Source organism: Zalophus californianus, chromosome 16, assembly GCF_009762305.2.
Source record: "Zalophus californianus isolate mZalCal1 chromosome 16, mZalCal1.pri.v2, whole genome shotgun sequence".
Lineage (NCBI taxonomy): Eukaryota > Metazoa > Chordata > Mammalia > Carnivora > Otariidae > Zalophus > Zalophus californianus.
The window spans coordinates 47105266-47130046 of record NC_045610.1 but is presented as its reverse complement, the minus strand read 5'-3'; the positions used below and the strand labels follow the sequence as shown (position 1 = coordinate 47130046).

Below are 24781 nucleotides of genomic sequence, written 5' to 3'. Positions count from 1 at the left end.
TACTACTCACGAAAGTGAAGTGACTGAGGAGATAACATGAAATTGGCAGGGGAGATTCAGCTTGAATGTATGGAAAGTACTTGGCATGGTGCTCAGCACAAAAAGGTGCACAGTGATGTCAGCTGATGCTGCCATCATCATCATCATCATCACCTCCCCCTTCTCCTCTTCTTCTCCATTATTATCATCATCGAAGTTCTGTATTCTCTATTTTGACTACTGACTTTGTGCCTTTAGGCAGGGGAAAATTACCCTAGGAGAATTCATAGATGTACTACTGGGACTCCAGCTCTTCTATCATCTCTCAGAGAACAGTCATCCACTAAAGTGTTCTATTTTGAAAAGACTCCCAATCTACAAGTATGGTCATTCTTGCTCTTTTACAAATACTAGAAATGTCACTTTTTTTTAAAAAACATTTTTTTTTAAACCTGAAATCCTTCTCATTAAGCACACAGAGAAAAATTTAATACTGGAAATGTTACTATCCACAGAAAGCTGAGGACAGGATTGCTTGTGAGTGAAGCAATGATATGTGAGCACAATATGGAATTGGAAATGAGAAGTTATATTTAAAAAATCTCCACTCTTTTCTTTAGATAGATTGGTCATTGCTTTATTACCTATCTTGAGCACAATGTAAGGAACCAAAGAGAAAACCTGGCAGCAACTGATCTGTCCTCCCAATGAACAGTGAATGTCAGTGGTTATATCCACATGGATACAAATATCCACTTCATAAAAAGCAAACAGCAAACCTCTGAATCACTATGAACTTTCATCACATTTTACCTTGACTGCTTCCACATGTCAAAGTGAAGCACAGCTGAGCAAATCAGCTGTAACTTACCCTTTGCATAAAGTAATGGGATAGAAGTTTGAAAATAAAAATTCAGGAATTTAGGAAGAGGTTTTTCTTACTGATTTTATTAAAAATTATCTGTGCTAGGGGAGGGGGGTGGGGAGAAAACTCATCTGTGCTCTTGGCTGAATGAGGTTTTATCTAACAAAGGACATTGCTAAAGTTACCCCTTCTGTGGCTACCTTTCTTTCTTTCAGTTTAAAATATTTCTTCAGCATTCCAAGTATAAAGTCTTGATTGCTTTGCAGAATTCAGGTAGAAAGACCATTCAACATTTCCACGAAATTTGCACTGTGGCTAAAAATAGGTTATTTACTAGACATTTCAAAGCAGTTATGTAGCATATGTACATAGAACATGCACACATAGTAACTGAGAAACACAGGTGCATCTGTCAAACCTATTTGGTACTTTCTCTAAATTGTCTATTGACATCATCTACAACTTTTCCTACATATACAAATAGGAAACAAGTCTGCTAATGTAGTTTTTTTTCCTTCAGTCTCTCATTGTACCAGTGTTCAGTGGTATTAGATTTTTCCCTGCAACCTTGAGAAAGTTATCATGGCCACCTATATTCAGTCACTGTCATTCCAACTTCTTGGAAATGATTCAGAATTTAGTCTACCCCCAAAATCAGCAGGTAAAACCTTTCTCCTTGAATTCTTGTCTACCCCTAAAATCAGCAGGTAGAACCTTTCTCCTTGAATTCTTGTCTCTCATGATGATTTGTTGAAATTTCATTTTCAACTATGCATAATTTCTCTCCATTTCAAGTTTGTCTTACGTTAAATCCTTAGACTTTTTATTAAAATAATTTTAGCCAAAATATGTCTGATATGACCAGAATTATATTAATTCTTTGGGAAAGACAGCAAGTAAATTTTATTTATTATTTTTTAGAGAGGGAGAGGAGGGGAAGGACAGAGGGAGAGGGAGAATCTTAAACAGGTTCCACACTCAGCATAGAGCCTGATGTGGGGCTTGATCTCATGACCATGAGATCAGGACCTGAGCCGAAATCAAGAGTAGGACACTTAACTGACTGAGCCACCCAGATACCCTGATAGAAAGTAAATTTTAAATTACTCCTATGAGGGAAGGAAAAAAAGCAGGTGTGCAGGCTCTATAGACAAAAGAAAAGACTGGAGGTCAGTATAGCTTTGGGTATAAGAAACTTTGATTTGGGGCCCTTGGCTGGCTCAGTCTGTGGAATATGCCACTCGAGCTTGGGGTTGTGGGTTTAAGCCCTGCCTTGGGTGTAGAGATTACTTAAAAAAAAAAAAAATCTTAAAAAAAATAAAATAAAAATAAAAAACTTTGATTTAGTGCTGTAGAGAAGAAATCATAAGATGAAGTATAATCCTCATCAAAGGGCCAAATGATTGAGTGGCAGCAAATCTGTCAGGCTTGTGTTAAAAATCCCAGGCCTTCACTCTGAAAAATAAACAGGGTTCTGGAGGGCAGGGGGGTGGGGGGATGGGTTAGCCTGGTGATGGGTATTGAAGAGGGCACGTTCTGCGTGGAGCACTGGGTGTTATGCACAAACAATGAATCATGGAACACTACATCAAAAACTAATGATGTAATGTATAGTGATTGACATAACAATAAAAAAATTTAAAGGGAAAAAAAATTTAAAAAAAATTAAAAAAAAAAAATCCCAGGCCTTCACTCTCCAAAGACTGTTTTCTACTTCAAATGAATAATCTGTGACAGGATTAAGCTAATCTCACATAAAGAAGAGGACAGCTCTATGTGGAATACATCTGGAAATAAAAACTTGATTTACATAATGACTGGCATTTGTACCATTTAAATTCTAATGTTGCAAACATCCTCCCTTCAGGTCTGCTCTCATATTCTTATTCCATGTCTCCTTTTCATCACTCCTTGAATTCCCTCATCCCCACCTGACTAACTTCTTGCTCAGCACATTCCTTCCAACACTTTAGTGTGGCTTCTAATATTTCCAGGGACCTGGAGGTTTAGTATGAATAACAACCTCTTCTTGCCTCTCCCTGTCCCTCAACTCTGACTCTAATCCTTACCCTGGGCCTGGAAGCTAAGAATAGCTTCCAGACTTGGGTTCTGCCTCAGTAATTTTCCAGCTTGTAGATCTTTTTTTTTTTTTTTTGTTTTTTGGCAGTAGGACTTTTATTTATTCTTTAACTTTTTATTTTGAACTAATTTTAGACTTACAGAAATGTTGCAAAAGTAGTACACAGAGTTTCTGTTTCTGTATATCCCTCACCCAGCTTCTCTTTTTATTAATATCTTACATAACCATAGCATAATTATCAAAACTAGGAAATAACACTGGCACAATATATTATTAACTAAAGGCATTATTCAAATTTCACCAGTTTTCCACTAATGTCCTTTTTCTGTTCCACGATTCTATCCAGGTCCCTGTATTGCATTTAGTTGTTATTTCTCCTCAGACTCCTGTAGTCTGTAGGAGCTCCTCAGTCTTTGTTTTTCATGACCTTGACACTTCTGAAGAGTACTGAGCAGTTATTCTGGTGAATGTCAGTTTGAGTTTGTCTGATGTTTTCCTCATAATCCAACTGAGATTTCTGGGCAAGAATACCACAAAAAGAATGTTGTGTCCTTCTCAGTGGATCATATCATGGGGCCCACGATGTTGATGTGTCTTGTTACTGACGATGCTGACCCTTGATCACTTCGGTTAAAGTAAAGTTTTCTGCCAGATTTCTCTACTATAAAGTTACTCTCTTTCCCTTGGTAGTTAATAAACATCTTGGAGGAGACACTGAGACAATGCAAAACCTGTTTCTCCTCAAACTTTTGCCCACTGACTTTAGTATACATCAGTGGATCTTGTCTGCAACAATTAATCACATAGTGTTTGCCTGAGAGTGATGTTCTATTTCCTCCCTCTTTCCTTCTACATTTACTATTAGAATTCTACTGGAAGAAAGAGCTATCTCTTTTCCCCCATTTATTTACTTGAGTGATTTAATAAATATGGACTTATTCTATTCCATTGGTTATATCCAATACTATATTTTGTTGTTCACTTTGTTCCAGCTTCGGTCATTAGGACTTCCTTCAGGTTGGTATCTGTGTTCTTTCAAGAAGCCCCCATCTTTTTAAAAGCACTTTCTTGCTTTCTGGTACCACAAGACACCCCAGGCTCCTCTTATATTTACCCTGCCCAGATCTGGCATTATCTAACTTCTTCAGAGCCCTGGTTTCTTTTATTGGAGAATGGTGTTTATAAAACAAGATCTGAATAGTAGGCATGCTTATTGCTATTGAAGTGTCTTTGATTTGGGGCCCTCTCAGTGGAGAGAGCTAGGAAATGCACATACATATACTAACACATAAAGATTCATCTATATTTCTGTATCTCTCTATCTACTGAAATATCTATCGATACAGATATACATATTAAAAATTGCGAGTATACGCTCATATCTCAGATTTCAATCCAGTACCGCCTGGCTCACTTTAGATTTCCCTTTCCTCATTTGTTAACTTCTTTCTCCAACAATGAGAAACCTGGGGTTGCTATTTACAATATTTTTATTTATCCAATCAAATCTAATATATACATGAAGGATTTTCAGAATTGCTAACCACACCCCTGCGAAAAACACATTTATTCATCAGAATATAGCATTTAGGCACAGTTATTTTTGTCTTTAGCCTTATAGTATTCAGTCAAGATGTTGTCTTCCAAACTGCCTTCTTCAGTGTGGTCATGTTATTCATTTGAAATATAGTTAGGTTTGGGGCACCCAGGTGGCTCAGCTGATTAAGTGTCCAACTCTTGATTTTCACTCAGGTCATGATCACAGGGTTGTGAGCCTGCATTGGGCTCCGCACTCAGCATGGAGTCTGCTTGGGATTCTCTCTCTCCCTCTGCCCCTCCCCCTGCTCGCGTGTGTGCACTCTCTCTCACTCTAAATAAATGCATAAAATCTTGAAATACAGTGAGGGTTATTTGTGAATGTTTGGATTCTACTTTGGGCTTCCCCCACCCCAACATACTGGTTGGTTTTAATTATGTTTTGGGTATGTGAAACATCACTATATTTCCAAGAGTCATAGCTATACAAAAAAATACATGCAAAGGAGTGTCATTCACTCTTCATCTTAATGGGTACCCCATTTCCATTACCCATTTCTTCCTATTCTCCATTCCCACCAACCAGCTTTAGGTAACCAGTATCTTTTCCTTCTGGTTTATCCTTCCTGCATTTCTTTTGCACAAATAAGCAGATACATGTGCATTTTTTTTATATCCCTTTCTTTCTTACATGAAAGTTAGCATCCCATAGTCACTCCTGTGCACTTTCCTCCCCACCTAACAATAGGTCCTGAAAATATCAATGATAATTACTGATATACAAGAATTGGCACTAAGAACTTTATCAAATCAAGAGGTTTTTCGTGGACACTTTTTAAGATTTTTATTTATTTATTTATTTGACAGAGAGAGAGACAGCGAGAGTGGGAACACAAGCAGGTGGGAGTGGGAGCGGGAGAAGCAGGCTTCCTGTTGAGCAGGGAACCCAATGTGGGGCTCGATCCCAGGACCCTGGGATCATGACCTGAGCCTAAGGCAGATGCTTAATGACTGAGCCACCCAGGCGCCCCTTCACGGACACTTCTAATTCACATATATTAGCTTACCTCCTCAAAATACTAATTGATTTGAAAATCTTACTGAAAAGGCTTCTGCTTACTGGCTTGTTATATAGTGAGAAGTACGATTGCTGGCTTCTGCTTTATGCTTCCAAGAACAAGCTTATATACTTAAAATGTAACACATGGCACAATTACTGGGATAATAAGGTGCCATTTCTCGTACAACATTTACTATAAACTTAAAACCGTCCCATCTCTAGGTGCAAACAGGTGCATTTGCATTTTGCTTAAGGAAGAAATAATCATGAAATTTAAAATATATTCCTTGAGTAAGTGTAAATAATCACTAATTTCCTACTTACAATATTTAACATTTTCCAAATCTTGAACATAAACACCAATTTTAATTTAAAGGGCCATTTCTTATACAATGTTCAATATAAATTTAAAGATATCCCATCTCTAGGCACAAAAGAGATTTACATTTTGCTTATGATAGACACGATCATGGAATTTAAAATGAGATCACTTTTTTTTTTTTAAGATTTTTTTACTTATTTATTTGACAGACAGGAAAGAGAGGGAACACAAGCAGGGGGAATGGGAGAGGGAGAAGCAGGCTTCCCGCGGAGCAGAGAGCCCAATGCAGGGCTCGATCCCAGGACCACGGGATCATGACCTGAGCTGAAGGCAGACGCTTAACAACTGAGCCACCCAGGCACCCCAAAATGAGATCACTTACGTGTAGTCACTAATTTCCTGCAAACAATATGTAACATTTCCCAAATACTGAACATAAACTTCTTGAGACTTTTTCTCTCGATGAAAGAGAGAGACTAAGAAGTGACAACGTGGGGAGACATAATTCCTGGAGCTCTTTTCAGCACTCATCACAATCTGACATATTACATGTTTGTTTATTGGCTTTCTCCCACTGCGAGAACGTGGGCTATGTAACAGCGGGGACTGTGTCTGTTTTGTTCACTGACTTAACTTCAGTCTTGTATTTGATGCATTCCAAACACCCATTCTAAATGAGTAAATTGATGATGATAATGGAAGCTCTTCAGCATTCAATGTATTTCCAAGGTGATATTTATTCTGATTCTTCCAAAGAAGCAGCAGGAGCTAGTTTATCCAAAATATTTAGAAAAAAGCAGATGTCTTTTAAAGTTGTACCGAGTTAGCAATGAATATGAGAGAAATCTGAGACTGTTTCAGAAGCCCACTGATAAGTCGGGACAGTTAAAAACGTAGTTGGGGGAAATATGCTGCTTCGAGCTCTGGGCTGGACTGGATTTCTATGAAGAAATTAGAACCTTATGATATTACAGATGACTCCCTGTTCCTCATTACTAATTAACCATGACAAGAGATTTCTCTGAATATTGGAAACAGACACGTTATAACTCTTGTTCTTCTGTTGAAAATCCTCAAAGACAAGGAGAATAAGAGACATGCAAACTCCACCTATATGGCTATCTATAATCTCAGATTATAACATAGAAGGTTAGAAAGTAGATGTATGATTCATAAATGACTTAGTAGATAGAAGAACGTGAAACAAATGTCTGCTGGGAGGAAGGACAATAGGATGGGTCCAAATCATCTGTAAAACCTCAGAAAAGCACAGGAGTTAGAAGCACCAGGTGCTGTGGATGATGGGGTGAGGAAGGTAATTGAAAATACAGACATTATTTGAAGTTTATATAAGGAGCAGTTAGATCTCCAGAGAGCCACACCTACCCTGCCCAGCCAGGTGACCACCTTCTCCAAAACCCACAGGAAAGAGAATTATATTCATTAGAGAAACAAAACCAGGGAGAATAGACTTAGGGATATCAGGCACAGAACAGGTGAGGGTCAAGTGCAGGACTGAAAGCGAGGGACTTGAGTAAAAGTCTGCATACTGAATGGTGAAACTCCAGCTCTTCTCTTGCCAGCTCTAGATATATACCCAGGATATATATCCTCCAGGAAAGAGATGGGTGGATTTTTTGCTAGAGAAGAACAGCACAAGGAAAAAACTTTATGAACACTGACTTTTGGGTGTTTCCAATAAAGGCTGGTGGGTCATCTTATTGCTGTATAGTTAAGCTCTCTATACACATAAGCTTCCAATCAGTTTTCCAGTGCCTAAGTATTAAGGAAGAGATAAGAGAAAATACTGCATCTATAAAACAAGAACAGAATGCTATGAAAAAGAAGGGAACAACTAGGGCAAAAAAAAGAGTTATTGGAAAACTATGACAGCCAATCCTTGTGAAAGGACTGGAAGGGGACGTTGCGAAAAATCTCTTAAAGTTAAATCAAAAACCAAAATAGAAAAACAAAAGTAGAATACAGGGAAGAAAACTTAAGATACTAGAGTATCAGTATAAGAAATCTAATTTTTGATTAAAAAGAGTTGTAGAAGGAGAAAACAGAGCACATGGTGGTGATAAAATTATCAATAAGTAGTACAAAAGCACTTCCCACAATCAAAGACTATCTCCAGGGCTTGCTAGGTACCAAAAGAATAAATGGAAAAAAGGCCCAAGGACAATGGTGATAAAAAAGAAGATCCTAAAAGTTTCTGGAGAGCAAAAATGGTATAAAGAATTAAGAATAAGGGATGCCTGGGTGGCTCAGTCAGTTAAGTGTCTGCCTTTGGCTCAGGTCATGATCCCAGAGTCCTGGGAATGAGTCCTTCATTGGGCTCCTTGCTCAACCTGCTTCTCCCTCTGCCTGCCGCTCCCCCTGCTTGTGCTAGCTCTCTCTCTGACAAATAAATAGATGAATAAAAATCTTCAATAAAAAAAAGAATTAGGAATAAGAACATCATTTAATAACAAAATTATTAGAAGCTCAAGACAATGGAGCAATGCCTTCAAAATTCTGAGGGGAAATAATTCTTAACCTAGAATTACATTATGTCAAATAAATAGTAATGTATGAGAATGGAATAAAGATGCTTTTAGAAACATTAAGTTTTAAAAACTTACCTCCCATGCACTATTTCATAGGAAGCCACTGGCGGATGTGCCCCACCAAAATGAGAAATAAAATCAAAAAGGAAGATGATGACATGGGATCAAACACAGAAGAGAAATAATGGGAGTTTCCAGGATTAACAGCTAGGTGGTAAGCCTCGAGAGCATCCTAGGTCCAGGCTGAGCTTGATGGAAGGCTCTAAGATCAATGTCTCAGGGGAAATGTAACTGATGTAGAAAATTGTACTGAGAGGCATTTTACAAAGCTATTAAGGATTATCGATTATAGCTACAGATTTGAAAAAGAATAAGCAAATTTTACTTTATTTAAAAAATTTTTTTAAGTAGGCTACACACCTAACGTGGGGCTTGAACTCACAACCCTGAGATCAAGAGTCACATGGTCACATGCTCTACCAACTGAACCAGCCAGGTGCCCCCTGTCAAGAATAAGCAAAATTTAAAATGAGGCATTTCCTAACCCCAGGAAAAACAAAATTGCTCAGGAAGGAAATGTTATCCTTGGTTCCACAATGAAACATATGTGCACAGTACTAATACTAAAAATACTGTAATATGGATTCAGACAAAAATCATGATATAATGGTATGAGATGATGGAGGGAGGAAGGAAAGTGAAAGACCTAAAATTCTCATCATCCATAAGCAGCAGCAAGAGATAACATATAAAAATGATGAAAAAAATTACAGCAGGATATGAATATTATTTAGAAACAGTGGAGGTAAAGATCAGAAGAACAGCCTCAGGGGTTGAAAGTGGCGCCTTTGGTGTGAGGAGGGGAAAAGAATTGCTGGTTTTTATTATAAGTCTTTGAGCATTATTTGATTTTTGAAATCATGCATATGTTACTTTGATAAAAATAGAAATTTAAAACCCAAACATATAAAAATATTATGGACAGTACAGAAGGAAGAGTTTTGAACTAGGAATGAGAATAAAAAACTACTGAGTGCTTATACTGTGATTTGGATAAATCATATAACTTCTTTGAGTCTCGACTTCTTTATCTATTCATTATGGGACTCTGGTTATTTCTGAGGGCCTTTCAAACAATAAGGTTTTCATTCCATAATGACAAAGTATTTTTCTAGGAGCAGCAAAGAAAGAGAAACTTTTCTCCATGGTCTCATGGTATAGCTGTACACATTTCTGTCCACTTTGCTAAGGGTCCCCCTACCTTTATGTCCAAATGGAACTGGCATGCCCGCACCCTGGAAACCCTATTGTACCTGCGAGGCTAGTCTCCGCATAGCCTCCTCCTGCCGCCTGCGCATTTCTGGGGTTCCTGGGCAGCTTCCACTGGGGATGGATGAGTGGGCTGAAGGTGGCTGTGTGAGTGGCAGCTCTCTGTTGGCATCCACATCTGGATTAAAAAGATGACATGTTTGTATGAGATATTCATAAAGCCCTGAGTAAAAGGAAGATTGGTTAAATTCCATTTGTTCTATGATCCAGCAATTCTACTCCAAGAGAAATAAAAACTTAGGTCCAGAGAAAAACTCGTACACAAATGTTCAAAGCAGCAAGATTCGTAACAGTGCAAAAGTGAAAACAATCCAAATGACCACCAACTAACGAACAGTTAAAATATGGAAAATCCATACAATGGAATATTACACTCATTCAAAGAAGCCAGTTACAGAAGACCGTCTACTGTATGATTCTCTTTATATGAAATTCCCAGAGTAGAGAAATCCATACAGACAAAAAGTAAATTGGTGGTTATATAGGGGTGAAGGTAGGGAGTTAGGGGGAGAATGGAGATTGACCACTAATGGGCATTGCTTTTAGGGGGAGACAAAAATGTTCTGATATTAGATTATGGTGATTGCTGCACAACTCTGTAATAAACTAGAAAGTACTGAGTTGAACAATTTAAGTGGATGAATTGTGTGGTATGTGAATTGTAACTTAATAAAAATAAAGGTAGCTGTTTTTAAAAAATTCCATTTGTTCATGTTATTTAGAAAATGTCTTATCTCCTATAAGAAATTATAGACTATAGACTATATATATATGGGTACAGATCACAGTATAAAAACGGGTACCAAGATCAGGAGATTGTTGATGGTCACTAGCCATTGCAAAAGAGGAGGAATAGGGGAAGGTAGTCCTCATTTAACTCCCCACCAGTAGGACTGAATTAAGACTTCTTCCATCCAGCTGGGAGAGGAAATTCTCTGGTCACTGGAGCCGAGTTCAGAATAACTGTAGGAGGATAGCAGTGGGAGGCAGCAGTGGAAAAAGACTGAAAATGTGTGAACTGAGGTAAAGCTCAGTGACTGTCGCTGTATCATTTCTGTTGTTCACTCCTTCTCCCCACCCCATTCCCTTTATCTGGTATTTGATTTTGTGGGCAATTACTGCCTGAATACCTTCTGTATTCCAGCTACTGTTTTCTAGAGATGACCTCCTTTTTGTCAGAGTATCTTTACTCTCTGCTTGGTACTCAGAGAACAGGAGAAACAAGTTCATAGGTAGGTAGCAGTCAGTATGTACAGCAAACCGGCAAAACAGACTTCTGAAACGAGCAGACTAGGGAGGGTAGGGGTTACTCACTTTAACAGCTGTCTGGGGGCTTGGCAGCTGTTGGCAAGTGTCAAATCCAAGTAACACCTACCCTGAGACTTTTAGTGATGAGAAAAGATAGTCTTGTATTAGACAGAGCTTCCCTAACTACTGTACTGAGTATACTTGTAGGTAACGTAATAATGCCTAAATTACACAACGGGTCTATTTTTACAAAATGTTTTTGTTCTTTGTGTATCTGTGCTGGGGGGGGTGGGTGATGATGGTGGTGGTGGAGACTGAGGGGGGAGTCAGGTTTGGGAAGGGGTGTGGGTGGAAAGCAGGATGACAGGCTACTGCCTGCCTTGACAGCTTTTCTGTACTGTCCCAGGGAAATGACAAGGAGGGGGCGGGCCGGGGGCTGAGTGTCTGTGGGGGAAGGACAGAGCCAGGCGAGGCAGGGCTGCAGGCTGAGAGGCTCACATCTTTCCCAGCAGTGCTGCGCAGTGTGCGGGTGGCAGGGGCGGAAGAAAGAAGGCAGATGATGCAGAGATGGAAGGCTGGGAGCTCCAATGATTTTCCACCTTGTTCTCGTTATTTCTACAACTGTATCACTGGTATCTCTGACGGAGGGTTAGGAAAGCCCTTGGGAATTCAAATAAACCTATCCCAGCTTGATGCAAATTAAACTGTAGAAAAATTAAGCCATCTCTTCATATAGACATCATTCTTATTAATTAATGAAAGAAATTCTGCTGCTGCCAGGAAAACTCCCAGCCCCAGCTTACATAATAACAGATTAATGCCGAAAAACAGCTCACACGCTTTATCAGTCACTTATTCTTGACCCTTTTTAAGGTCTAGTGGCTCTGGGAAAGTGGCGGAGGTAGGAGGTAGTTTGGACTTGGGCAGATTACAACAAAAATTATTTTGTACAAGGCTACTGCTGGTTCTGTGTAATTCTGATAAATACATAACCACATATTCTATCTCCTTTGACACCGTCTTCAAGTTTTGAAGGTTAACTATCAGGGCAAATCTACAGTCACAACATATGGACATTTATCTCAAGTATGGCAGTGTCCTGGTATTTTTAGAATACCTCTAGAGATAAAAGGCAATGGATGTCAGAGAATAACTTAATGAACTACCTTTAAAGAACCTCTGCTTTGGGGAGCCCGTGGGCTGTGTTCTATTAACTCTTGCTCTCCCAGGTACCTTTGCTTTCTCAGAAAGCAGCTCTTTTTGCCCTCGGGATTTATTCTGTCCTGCAGGATTCTACCATCCTGTTATCTGCAACAGCGATATACAGAGGAGTCAGAGAGCCTATTAGCAATCTGGTTTTCTTTCTGACACACTCAAAGAGTTAACCTCTTGGATTACTCAGATAAGATGTAGTCTGGTGTGATATTTAAGTACTCAAAGGAAAATACTGGAATAGGCTAGAGAGTTAATTTTGACTACTTTTCAACTTCAAGAAGATATGTTTTTAGAATCACAGAATTTTAACACAGGAACAAATCTTAAAGATCACTTCTTCATTTTACAGATGAGAAAACAGGTCTAAAAAATTCAATTAAAATTCTCAAGTTACAAAATATGTGTAGTCACATGAGTGTTGTTGGGGCTCAAACTCTGGGCTCTTGGCTCCCACCACACAATGTCAATTTCCCCCAGAAAAGCTTTCTGTAGAAACTAAGCATGACGGTGCTTGTGAGAAAGGAATTCTTCCATACCAATTTTTATCATACCCTGGGACTCTTAATTCAACCAGTTTTCTCTGTAGACACTAGTTCTTCTCCATGTGAGATATCCATTAAGTTAACCAGAGGTAATCTGCCTACTTAATGACAGGAGGCTGCTAATTAATTTCATCAGGAAGCCAGAATATCTGGAGGATGCGAAGTGAGTTCCTGTTGAGTTTCTAGCATGTGCTAGACTCTGTAACTACTATGATCTCAAGCCATTTCTAGTGGTTGCTGTCTGAAAATTTGCAGTGAGCTAGATTATTGATTTGGACTAGCAGAGCAATAGTTTCTGGTTTTGTTCTAAGTAATAGAAACCAGGCAGACTGGTTCTATATATATAGGTTATATAGGAAGAACATCTACACATTCTCTTTCTTCAGATGAGTTCCTCCAACAAGGAGAGGCAGGACAGCAAAGTGGGTAAGAGACTGGCCTCTGAAACAGACTGCTTAGGCTCACTTGTTTCACCACTGACTGGCTTTGAAACCTGGGAGGTCTACTTAACCTCTTTGAGCCTCAGATCACTTCTCTGTGACATGAAGATAACAGGAATTACCTTACTGAGTTGATAAGAGGATTGGGTGAATTAATATTGGTTAAGATCTTAGAGAGTGCCTGGTACTAAGGACCACATGAGTATTTTAAAAATAAGATCCTGGTGGTGATCGTTAAGCTGTGCCCTGTGATGAAAGAAGTATGAATATATATGAGATCTCAGCATCTTTTCACAAGGAAGCAGGAGAAACCCTTCAAGGACACAATGAAGTTCGAGCCCAAGCAGTGCAGTACTGACTTCAAGAGCAAGGAAACTAAAGCTGCACAAGACTGTGCCAGCTCGGAGCGAGAGGACACGGGCCCTGGCTGAGCAACAGCCGACAGTGACGGATGTAAACGGCTCTTACAGGCGATGCTGCAGTCATCTTCCAAAGGACAGAGTAACCAGACTGCCAGAAGGAAGAGTTATAAATTTATTCCCAGAGAAAGGTTTTCTCAGTCACACTTAGGTGACCACTAGATATGTGGGTTAAATGTAAACAGAGTATTACATTCTCTCTCTCAACTCTGAATTAATGGTCCTCTCACGTAAGTCAGGTTTTGCAGATCAGAAAATAAAAGGATGTAAGGCTTAATATGTCAGAAAAACTTTCAGAGCAACGAAGCAGGGAGTTCTTTAAAAAGGAATACGTACGTTTGGGGGAGGCGTGTGGGCTGTCTGAGGCGATCTGTCTCATCCGTGTTCCATGGCAGCTGAGGGCCACCAGTCTGGAAATGATGGCAGTTTTGCCGAACCCAATGTTTCCCACAATCACTACTCCTTGGTTCACGCTGGCATTTGAACTCTGAAGTTGAGCATCTATTTCATGGAAAACCCAATCCCGGCCAACAAACACTGACTCTGTAGTGATGCTGGGCACTTCAAAGAGCAGAGGCTTCAGGGAGATATCTGGAGGCCTATAAGGTGCAAAATGAACTGGAAGGAACAATAAGAGAACACAGAACTTAGGCCAAACTGTCATCATTGAAAGAAATACAGAAGAAGAGCAGCATGGTTTAGGAGACTATTAGTTACAGTACAATGGTATACTGGGTTATTCAGCAAATAATACAACTCAATTTTGCTTCTACACAGATAAGCAACGGCAGATGAGCTAGGGTCATTTGATACTGCAACTGGCAGAAAACAAACGTAGTTAAAATGCCAATGATTTACGGAACAGTCAGAAAGATAGGGTGATATTCAAAATTATTAAACAGTGGGGATGGCCCAGCACCAGCACTCCAAATGGATGCCAAAGTAGTACGGAAGCAGGGTCCTTAAGGCTTCCTTCTATGCCTGGAGATAATCTTTTAGCTGCTGGATTGTGGGGAGATACAGGGTTGGAGTCCCTGGGGGACAGTCTATGGCAGAGCACCCAGATGGCTTACAGCATCAGCTCTTTACCAACCAGTAAGGACATATTTCAATATTTAACAACTAATATGGCTACTGTCTGTTTCTCTAAAAATACCAGTGAAAATAGTGATTCCTTTCAAGTTCATAATGGTATTTTTCTTTTTAATTTAGTAGGTATATTAGGATAAGCAAAGCCTCTAAAAGCTCTGATAGTTTAAAAAGTCTTCAACATGTTAAGCAGTCAAGGAAGCAGAAACCAAACTTTGACCTCAGGTATTTGCTCATCTGCTGCTTGTATTCATGCCAATTAAAAAAACAAAACAAAACCAAAAAACCAACAAAGAGTTTGGCTTATATACACCATGTCTTGGAGACAGATCCTACTGCTTTTCTCTAGATTTTTTTCTGTGCTTCTGTAGTTGTGGGATGTACTAAGATTCAAGCATGAGCTCTACTTTCAATAGTTTTCTAGAAATGCATAAGAGATGTAACTTGCTTTCAAAGATCAACCTAATTTTATTGATGGTAGAAAGAAGTGACCTCCCTTATCCGGGTTAAATGCCTTCCTAACTATTCAGAGAGTAGCTCTAAGATGTATCATTTTATCTGTCTGCAACCAGGTGGTTGTTGTTGTTGTTTTTAAAGTAAGCTCTACGCCCAGTGTGGGGCTTGAACTCACAACCCAGAGATCAAGAGTCACATGCTCTACCAACTGAGCCAGCCAGGTGCCCCAGGAACCAGATATTTTATTTTTGTATCTTTAACCTTAGCACAGTGCTTTGACAGATAGCAGGTACTCAAATAAATGTTTACTGAAAGAATTAATTGAAAATAAGGTATTATATTCTAACCCCATTTTATATTTTGGAGTATAAAGCCCAGGGGAAGGGGATGAGAACAGGAGAAAGGAAAATCATAAAAGGGGGAAATGAGATCTATTTATACTGCTTATATTATTCTAGAACATGATTAAGCCACTTAGACATCATTAAATGGGATCTAGAGATGGCAGCTTACTTGAGAAAATCTACTCACAAGCAAGCATACATGTATACACTCTCATTAAAAACTTTCTGAAAGCTATTAGAATGATAAAAGCGTTAAAAAAAGGAAAACAATTCTAAAAATAGTGCAAATAATTAAAAATATAAAGCCAAACCCTAAAAAGAGAAGAAAACAGTTTCCTGTATCAGTTTTAAAATGTACCAAATTTTCACTTAAAAAAAAAAAAGGCTGTGGAGATTCGGCTATATAATTGCTTATAATTTCCTGATTCTCATCTCTTTAACAAAACTTATTCTTTTAAAATCCATCACTAAAAAAATAAAATAATAAAATCCACAACTATAGGCTATTATAACACTGTATGTTAATTGGACTTAAAAATTTTTAAAAATCCATTCCTATAATTACAGAATTCAGTGAAAATTTTGACTATTAACTTGCTAAATCTATTCTTTTTCATTCTAATGGTTTGTAGCTCATAGTCTATTTTACCTTTCTTAAACATTACTTTATTAAGCTACACTTTACAGATCATAAAATTCACCCTTTTAAAGTATACAGTTCAGTGGTTTTCAGGAAAGTTGACCCTTGCACTACATGGGGGATAGAGGAGCTGATGCCTCATGGAGTTGAAAATCCTCATGTAACATTTGACTCCCCCAAAACCTTACTAATATAGCCTATCTGACTCAAAGCCTTATTGGTAGCCAACTAACACATATTTTGTATGTTATACATACTATACACTATATTCTTACAATAAAGCTAGAGAAAAGAAAATGTTAGTAAGAAAAGCATAGGAGAAAATACATATAGAGTAGTGTCTGTAAAAAATCCACATAGAAGTCAACCAGCCCAGTTCAAATCTGTGTTGGTCAAGGGTCAACTATACATTTACAAAGTTGTGCAACCATCACTATCTAATTCCTGAACATTTTTATCATCCCCCAAAGAAAACTCTACACCCCTTAACTGTTACTTCCCAGTCCCCCTTCCTCCCAGACCCTGGCAACCAGACTTCCTGTCTTTACAGATTTGCCTATTCTGGACATACACGATAAATGTTATTGTGTAATACATGACCTTTTGTGTCTGGCTCATTTAGTATAATGTTTTTGAGGTTCATTCATGTTGAAGCATGTATCAGTACTTCATTCTTTTTATTGTTGAGTAATATTCCATTATATGGATATATCCCATTTTGTTTATCAATTTATCTGATAAACATCTGCTTTGTTTCCACTTTTTGGCTATTATGAATTATGTTGGTATAAACATTCATGTATAAGTTTTTGTGTACATATGTTTTCAGTTATCTTGGGTATATATCTAGGAGTGGTATTGCTGAGTCATGTGGAAACTCTATGTTTAACTTTTTGAGAAACTGCCCAAACTGTTCTATTTTGCTTTTTGCTATTTTTTACAGAAGTAATACATATTCACTATAGAAAATTTAGGAATAGCAGATAAACAAGATAATAATTGTACTCCCAGTAGCCAGAGAGAAACACTACTCATATATATTCTGAATTTTTTTCTGTACCATAAATACTTATTTTAAAAACCCAAAATGGGATCATACTGTTTTATCATCTTTTTTCATTTTTCACTTAGCAATTCCAGAGTTCTGAAAAGGTTGATTCTGTCAGACTTGCCAGCTTAATGGCTACTTCAATGGGGGGACTGATTCTTGGAGCTCCCTACTCCCACCATTTTCCATGTCATTTGACAGTAGGTGGCTGCTACCTACTCGGGGCTTCCTGGGCACCTGGGAGTGCTTGGTGGGCACCCAGACAGACACACTGAGATCTGGATGAGCAGTGACAGGACTCCCCGGGAGGAAGGAGAAAATAGACCAGTTGGCTTGAGATGAGTCTAATTAGGCCTAGCGAGACTTAAAATCACACAACTGGTTTCAGAACTAGAAACAAAACCTAATTCTGACTCAAAAAAACAGGTTTTTTCCATTATATTATGGTGCAACTGCTCTATAGGCTGTCACTTCCAAATCTGAAAGTGACATGAATGATCCCACTGATGACCAGGATTGATTAGGCTTAGCTGACAGGCTAAGCTGTCTTCTTTCTCCTTTACCTCTCCTGTGCTTCCCTTTAGAAACTGTGTGCTTAGCCAGAAATGACCTTTCCAGAGAGAGAAGAGCTACAGAAACTCCCATACGATTTCTACACTAACTGAATTATTTCTTCAGGTCCGAGGTTACTTTATATTTCGTATCAATGGGGCTTTCACGAATATGACCAATGCTAATTTATAATACGGAATTATGTATAGACTCAATTTAAACGCTTAAGTTTTTAAGAAAAATTCTCTTAACTTGTTCTCATGTTGACGTAATCTCCCATCATATTTTATTCTACTGAGAAAGCTTTGACATTTTAAAAAGTTATTTAAAAAATTTTCTAAAAATGTAATCAATTCACAAAAGCCTCAAGGGAAGAACAGACAAAATTAGCCAGTACCATATGGTAAAACAACTGTAGATGCCAAGAACAGCCTACAAACAATTTCTGTACCTCAGAACCTAAGGCTTTTGTCAGCTCAGTATGATAAAAGAAAGCCCTACTTCCTATGTACCAACAATAAATTTAGGGCATACGAACAAGAAAGCATTTTGGCCTGCATTGTGGGATATGGAGGTAATGGATGTTCTCTATGGAGTTCATATTCCTAAATAAATGTTTGTTTGGGATATCAGCTGTCTTCCAAGAGATTTTCTAAGGCAGAAACACTGAAATAATCCATGAGAAATTACCACTGTAACTACAGCTGAGCTAAGGGAAAAAAGATGAGCTAATCCATACCATTTAGTAACAGATGTGGCTTTCTTATCCCTGGCACTCAAGAGTTGGCAGTCCCAGCACAGCAAAGACCATCCCACCCCTCTTAAAGCATTCTAATAAAGTATAGTGCGGCGCCTGGGTGGCTCAGTTAAGCATCTGACTCGGTTTCTCGAGTCTCGCATCAGGCTCCGCACTCAGCGGGGAGTCTGCTTGAAGATTCTCTCCCTCTGCCTCCACCCTGACTCGAGGGCACGCTCACTCTCTCTCAAATAAATAAATCTTCTTTTTTTTAAGTGTACTGATACCTATAATTTACTTCAAAATTCATAAAAAATAATGGGTGGGTAAAGAGATGGGCAGATGGATAGACAGGTGATAAAATAAGGTAGCAAAATGTTCACGATATAATCAAGGTGGTGGGTCTGTAAGTGTTAATTGTAAGATTCTTTCCTTTCTGGTACATCTGAAAATCTTCCTAATAAAATGTTAAAGGAAAAGAAAAACATGGAAAGGAATCACATTTCAAAAGGGCACACAAATGAGACAAGCTTTGGAAAGTAGTTTTAAAAAGGATTTAATAACCACTCTAGACTCAGATCGGTGTGGGCATCTCTTCAGTGTGTGCATCTCTTCAATGCAAATGAGGCTTGTGGCAGACGAATGAGTTCTCTCTAGGAAACAGTCTCTGTGAGACCATCAATAAGTGTAATTATATACCTAGGCTTATGGAGAAAAGAGACCTTTGTTTAACTAAGGCAAAGTGTAAACATTAAAAAACAACAACACTAAAGTGCATTAAGGCTAAGAGATCAGCCTGCTCAAATGCAAATATAAACATCTGCTGTAAGGGGAAAAGGGGAAGGGAAAATGGAGGCAAAGGAGCTCTAAGTGGATTTGGACTAAAGCATATTTACTCGTGGAAAACCATCATGAATCATCTTAAAAGAAGTCAGTCACAGGACTGGCAGAAGAAAGGGTGTGTGTAATACAGCCAAGGTCTGGTGCAAACAGGAGCAGAGTTGTGTTTCCTCACATTCTTCTACAATGACTGTAAAGTCTAGCCTGGAAGCACCTCTGTTCCTCAGAACAAAAGATAATTTCAGGCTCATTCTTAGGGTTCATGACATGCATGCCATTCTCAACACAGTGCAGAGAAAAAACACATGTGCTGCAGACACAACCTGATATCACATCAGCACCAAACATTAGTCAAAAAAACACCGCTTATTTTTTTCTTAAGAAATGTTTAAACCAGGGCAGGGGTTGAGTTGTCTAGTGAGTTTCTAGAAGGTTCACTCTCCCATTTACAGGAGTCAAATCTCTTTAGGGTCTGTTGTTTATTCTTGCTGCTCTGGAAAGGACTACAGTAGACAGCTATTTCTACACCAGGAATAAGTTTCTAAAGAATGTAAAGCAATTTGAAACAGGTCTTAAAAGACAATCTAAAGATAACAGGCCTAGAAATGTTCATTCCAGAGAACTCCTGTTTAAAAGAAAAAAGGTTAAGGGGCGCCTGAGTGGCTCAGTCGGTTAAGCGTCTGTCTTTCGCTTGGGTTGTGATCCCAGCGTCCTGGGATCGAGCCCCGCATCGGGCTCCCTGCTCAGCAGGAAGCCTGCTTCTCTCCACTCCCCCTGCTTGTGTTCCTGCTCTCACTGTGTCTCTGTCAAATAAATATATAAAATCTTAAAAATAAATAGATAGATAAATAAATAAATAAATAAATAAATAAATAAATAAATAAATAAAGGTTAAATAAAGCAGAATCACTTTTGGGGTCAATAAGGAAACAGCAGAGTAGGAAGAACTGTGGACTCAGAGCAAAGATCCCTTAGTTTGTATCCTGGCTCTGTTACTTACTGGTTGTGTGACTTTAGGATAAGTACTTAGGCTCTGGATATCTCAGTCCTCCCTTTTATCCCTTTTAAAAAGAGGGATAAGAATGACACTGTGAGGATTAGATGAGTTAACAGATGGGATGGGCCTAGGACAGTGTCTGGTGGTTAACCGTGTTAGCTGCCAGCACTAGCAACATCATCAAGCCAAAAAGACATCCAGAGTAACCATAACCTCCCCCACCACACACACTTATTTAAAACAAAACTTAGCAAAAAGGATATCAAGAACATACTGACTCCCTTTAAGGCACCTTCCCTTTGAGGCTTCTGACTTGTCTCCCTTCTTCCTTTCCCCACCCAACATTTTGAAAGAGCCCTGCTTGCTCTCTTCACTTCTGCAGCAACAGCACACTCTAGCCTGGCCTCCTCCCATATTAGTCACATCGGTTCAAATTGTTTTGGTTAAAGTCACTAAAAGCTTTCTAATTGTTAAGTACGATGATTTCTTTTTCTAGTCTTTATGCTTCTTTTTAAAAGATTTTTATTTATTTATTTAACAGAGACAGAAAGAGAGCACAAGTAGGTAGAGCAGCAAACAGAGGGAGAGGGAGAAGCAGGCTCTCTGCCGAGCAGGGAGCCCGATGCGGGGCTCGATCCCAGGACCCTGGGATCATGACCTGAGCCGAAGGCAGCCACTTAATCGACTGAGCCACCCAGGCGCCTCTAGTTTTTATGCTTCTTAACCACTCCTCAGGATTTAACACTTTTAACTAACTCCCACTTTTGGAAATGCATTCCCTTCCTGGGCTTCACATGGCAACACTTCCTTCTAGTTCTTTTTGTCCTCTCCTCCTGGTGTGTCTTTAATGATTCCTCCTCTTCTGCTCATCCCTAAGATACTGCCAATTCTCGGTTCTACATTTCATTTTCTTCTTCTTCAAGATCTCCCTGGATAATCTCAAAGGAATAGACTAAAAGGTTTCACAACTATCTAAGTGGTGATGGTTTGTATTTCTATTCCTCATTACCAAACTCCTATACAGCATCTCCAACAACTCACCAGAGTTATCTATTTGGATTTCCAATAGAAACCTCAAACTTCAGGGGCGCCTGGGTGGCTCAGTTGGTTAATCGACTGCCTTCGGCTCAGGTCATGATCCTGGAGTCCCAGGATCGAGTCCCGCCTCGGGCTCCCTGCTCAGCGGGGAGTCTGCTTCTCCCTCTGACCCTCCCCCCTCTCATGTGCTCGCTCTCTCTCTCTCACTGTCTCTCAAATAAATAAAATCTTTAAAAAAAAAAAGAAACCTCAAACTTCAAGTGTTTAAAAGTAAAGTTACTGTCTCACTCACCTTAATCTATTCTCTTCCACTTATTATCTCAGTTAATGAAGTATCAGTAATCTGCCTGGTCTCTCCACATAGAAACTTGACACTCATCAGGATTTCTTCTTCCTTAATATTTATATCTAACTTGTCACAAGTTCTATCAATAATTCTTGAGGAGTGGGGTGCCTGAGTTGGCTCAGCTGGCTGAGTGTCCGACTCTTGGTTTCAGCTCAGGTCATGATCTCAGAGTCGTGAGATCCAGCCCTGTGTCAGACTCCATGCTCAGCAGGGAGTCTGCCTGAGATTCTCCCCCTCTCCTTCTGTCCCTCCCCCTGCTCATGCTCTCTCTCTCTCTAAAATAAATTAGTAAATCTTAAAAAAAAAATAATTCTTGAGGAATATCTCTCAGATATAATCCCTTTTATCTTTCCTATTCCACTGCTACTAGAGATATATGACCTTGGCAGAGGTGCTGATCACTCTAAGTCTCAATTTTGTCACCTGTAAATGAGGGTAATAAGAGTATTTACCCCATTAGGCTAAATGAGAACACGTATGTTAAGTTCTTAGCTCAGAATCTTAATCCTCAATAGAATGGCAGCCATATAGTTTAGGTTCTCAACATCTCTTGCTTTTACTATGTACTTAAATAGGCTATTATTCCTTCTGTATACAGCTACCAGATCTACCTACCTACCTACCTACCTATCTTGATCATGTCAACCTCTACCCTCTACCCTTACGTGTCATCAACTTGCCCTACCACAGTCACCTAACCTATTAAGTTAACTTAATTAAATTACTAACTAGTACACTTCTTGTCATAGGGTAGGTATATTCAATAACATTCAATAAATTAATTCATGAATGAAAATAGTTAATATGGATTTTTCTTCCCCAACTGAAGGGAAATATAGGAGTATACACTTCACTTTGGTAGAGCAGAAGGGTTCAAGGGAGACAGTTAAGGGATGCAAATTCAGGTCTTTGAAAAATCACTGCTCTGTACTATAATAACAAAAAAATGAATCATTCATTTGGCACCTTTCAAGGATACATTCCTGTTTAAAGGCAACTGTCATGAACAAGTGGGTCATTAAATAACAAGACAGAGAAGGAAAAATGTTATTTTCCAAGCTCTGTGCATATCACAGGCAAGGCCTGGATGTTGGCCTAATAATCAAAGAATACTATTCTTACAGGAAGCTGGGCGAAGCGAGAAAATTGGTATCTTGGAGCTAGTGTCCAGAGGGGACAGGACAGATCCTTCTAAAGACAATTCTTGCTTCTTTTAGAAAAGTTACTGAGAAGGCGGGAGTCACACAAATCCATTTAGTAACTGAGGTCTTGCTAATGTTACATGTGAGATTTATTCTTGTGCAACAAATGATCATATTTAAATTTTCATCATTATAGGTAGAGTATGTGGTTTAGTTCACAGAGAACACAATTCTAACTACCAAGCCAGTCTTTTTTTTTTTTCCTTTGAGAGAGAGAGTGAGGAGGGGAGGGGCAGAGAGAGGGGGAGGGAGAGAATCTTAAGTAGGTACCATGCTCAGTGCAGAACTTGACTCAGGGCTTGATCTCATGACCCTGAGATCATAACCTGAGCTGAAATCAAGAGTCAGACCCTTAACCAACTGAGCCACCTAGGTGCCCCTAAGCCAGCCATTTTCTAATGAGAGATGGGTTTATGCTCCAGTCCACTTCATCTATAATTTTCCTTTTAAAAATATGACATAAATTTCTACTTCTGTCCAAGATGGAGTAAAAAGGACTATATTTATCCTCCTACCTAAAAGAATCCCCAAACAAACCTCTAGACAAAGTATATAAAACAATGGTTTTCAAGACATTAGATATAAGCAATGAAAAATAATGATCCCTGAGAGATGGAAAACAATAGGCATATCCCATGCCCATTTACTGCCTTAAGAGAACTTCCAGGCCATAATGTAGGGAGGGAAAACCCAGTCAGATTCTGGCAGACTCCTTGAATTGAGGAGATGGAACTGAGAATCCAGGGAGACTAAGGCAGCAACTGTTCAAAGGATGGAGTTCTGAGAAGGTGAGCACTGAACAGAAATAAATCTGAAGATCTGTGGAAAGTAGAATACTGACTGGCACATGTATGTGAGAAAGCTGCCCAAGACCAAGAGATGACCTATCCAAGATGATTAGAGGGAAGAGGGGCTGAACAGTGCCTATTACCAGCAGCCAGAATAGAAAACCTTACCATTTCCAGGACATTGAGTAGGATATTCAGAAAGGTCTTGTCTCAGTAGTATCGAATAATAAGACTATAATAAATATTGTTCTGGTCCTACTAAACAACTCTTAAAGGCAAGACCCAAAATTAATTATACTGTTTCCAAATAACTTCAACATTCCCGAAAAAAGTTGAAGAATATTTGTAAGAATACAAAAATATCTAACATGCAGTGAGGTAAAATCCATCATGTCTGGCATCCAAACAGAGATTGTTAGGCATGCAAAGCAGCAGGAAAAAAGGAACCATAATTGGGAGAAAAATCAACTAACTGAAACTGACCCAGAAGGACAGAGATGTTAGAATTATCAGAGAGAGATATTAAAACAATAATTATAACAATATTCTATGTGCTCAAAAGGTGAGGACATGGAAGATATAAAAGACCCAACTGAACTATTAGGAAAAGAAATTACAACAACAGAAATGAAAGGATGAGTGACCTTGAAGACACAGGAATAAAAACTATCCAAAATTAAACATACAGAAAAAAAACAATCCTCTAAAATAACAAAAGCATCAGTAGGGGCATTTGGGTGGCTCAGTTGGTTAAGTGTCTGCCTTTGGCTCAGGTCACGATCTTAAGGTCCTGGGATCGAGCCCCGCATCAGGAGCCTGCTTCTCCCTCTCCCTCTGCTCCTCCTGCTTGTGCTCTCTTTCTCTGTCAAATAAATAAATAAAAAATCTTAAAAAAAATAGCTATAAAGTTTCTAAATTTGATGAAAACTATAAATTCACAGATCCAAGAAGCTCAATGAGCCCCAAGTACAAGAAATACGAAGAAATCAACACCAAGGCACATCATAATCAAACTGCTCAAAACCAGAGATAAACAGAAAGTCTTAAAAACAGCCACAGAATAAAAAGACATGAAGTACAGAGGAACCAAGATAAAGATGACAGCAGATTTCTTGTCAGAA

At 38.9% G+C, this 24781-nt stretch overlaps 1 protein-coding gene across 14 annotated transcripts in view; it reads right to left on the bottom strand.

Annotated features, from left to right (window-relative positions):
- The window catches only part of TANC2 (tetratricopeptide repeat, ankyrin repeat and coiled-coil containing 2), a 353239-nt gene that overhangs the window by 76949 nt on the left and 251509 nt on the right, over window positions 1-24781 (bottom strand). For all 14 annotated transcript variants that reach the window (XM_027624902.2, XM_027624912.2, XM_027624910.2 and 11 more), the window contains 2 exons: window positions 13921-14202; window positions 9705-9838 (listed from right to left, as the gene is read on the bottom strand). In XM_027624902.2, the coding sequence (XP_027480703.1) occupies window positions 9705-9838; window positions 13921-14202 (416 nt within the window). The remainder of the gene's footprint in view (window positions 1-9704; window positions 9839-13920; window positions 14203-24781) is intronic.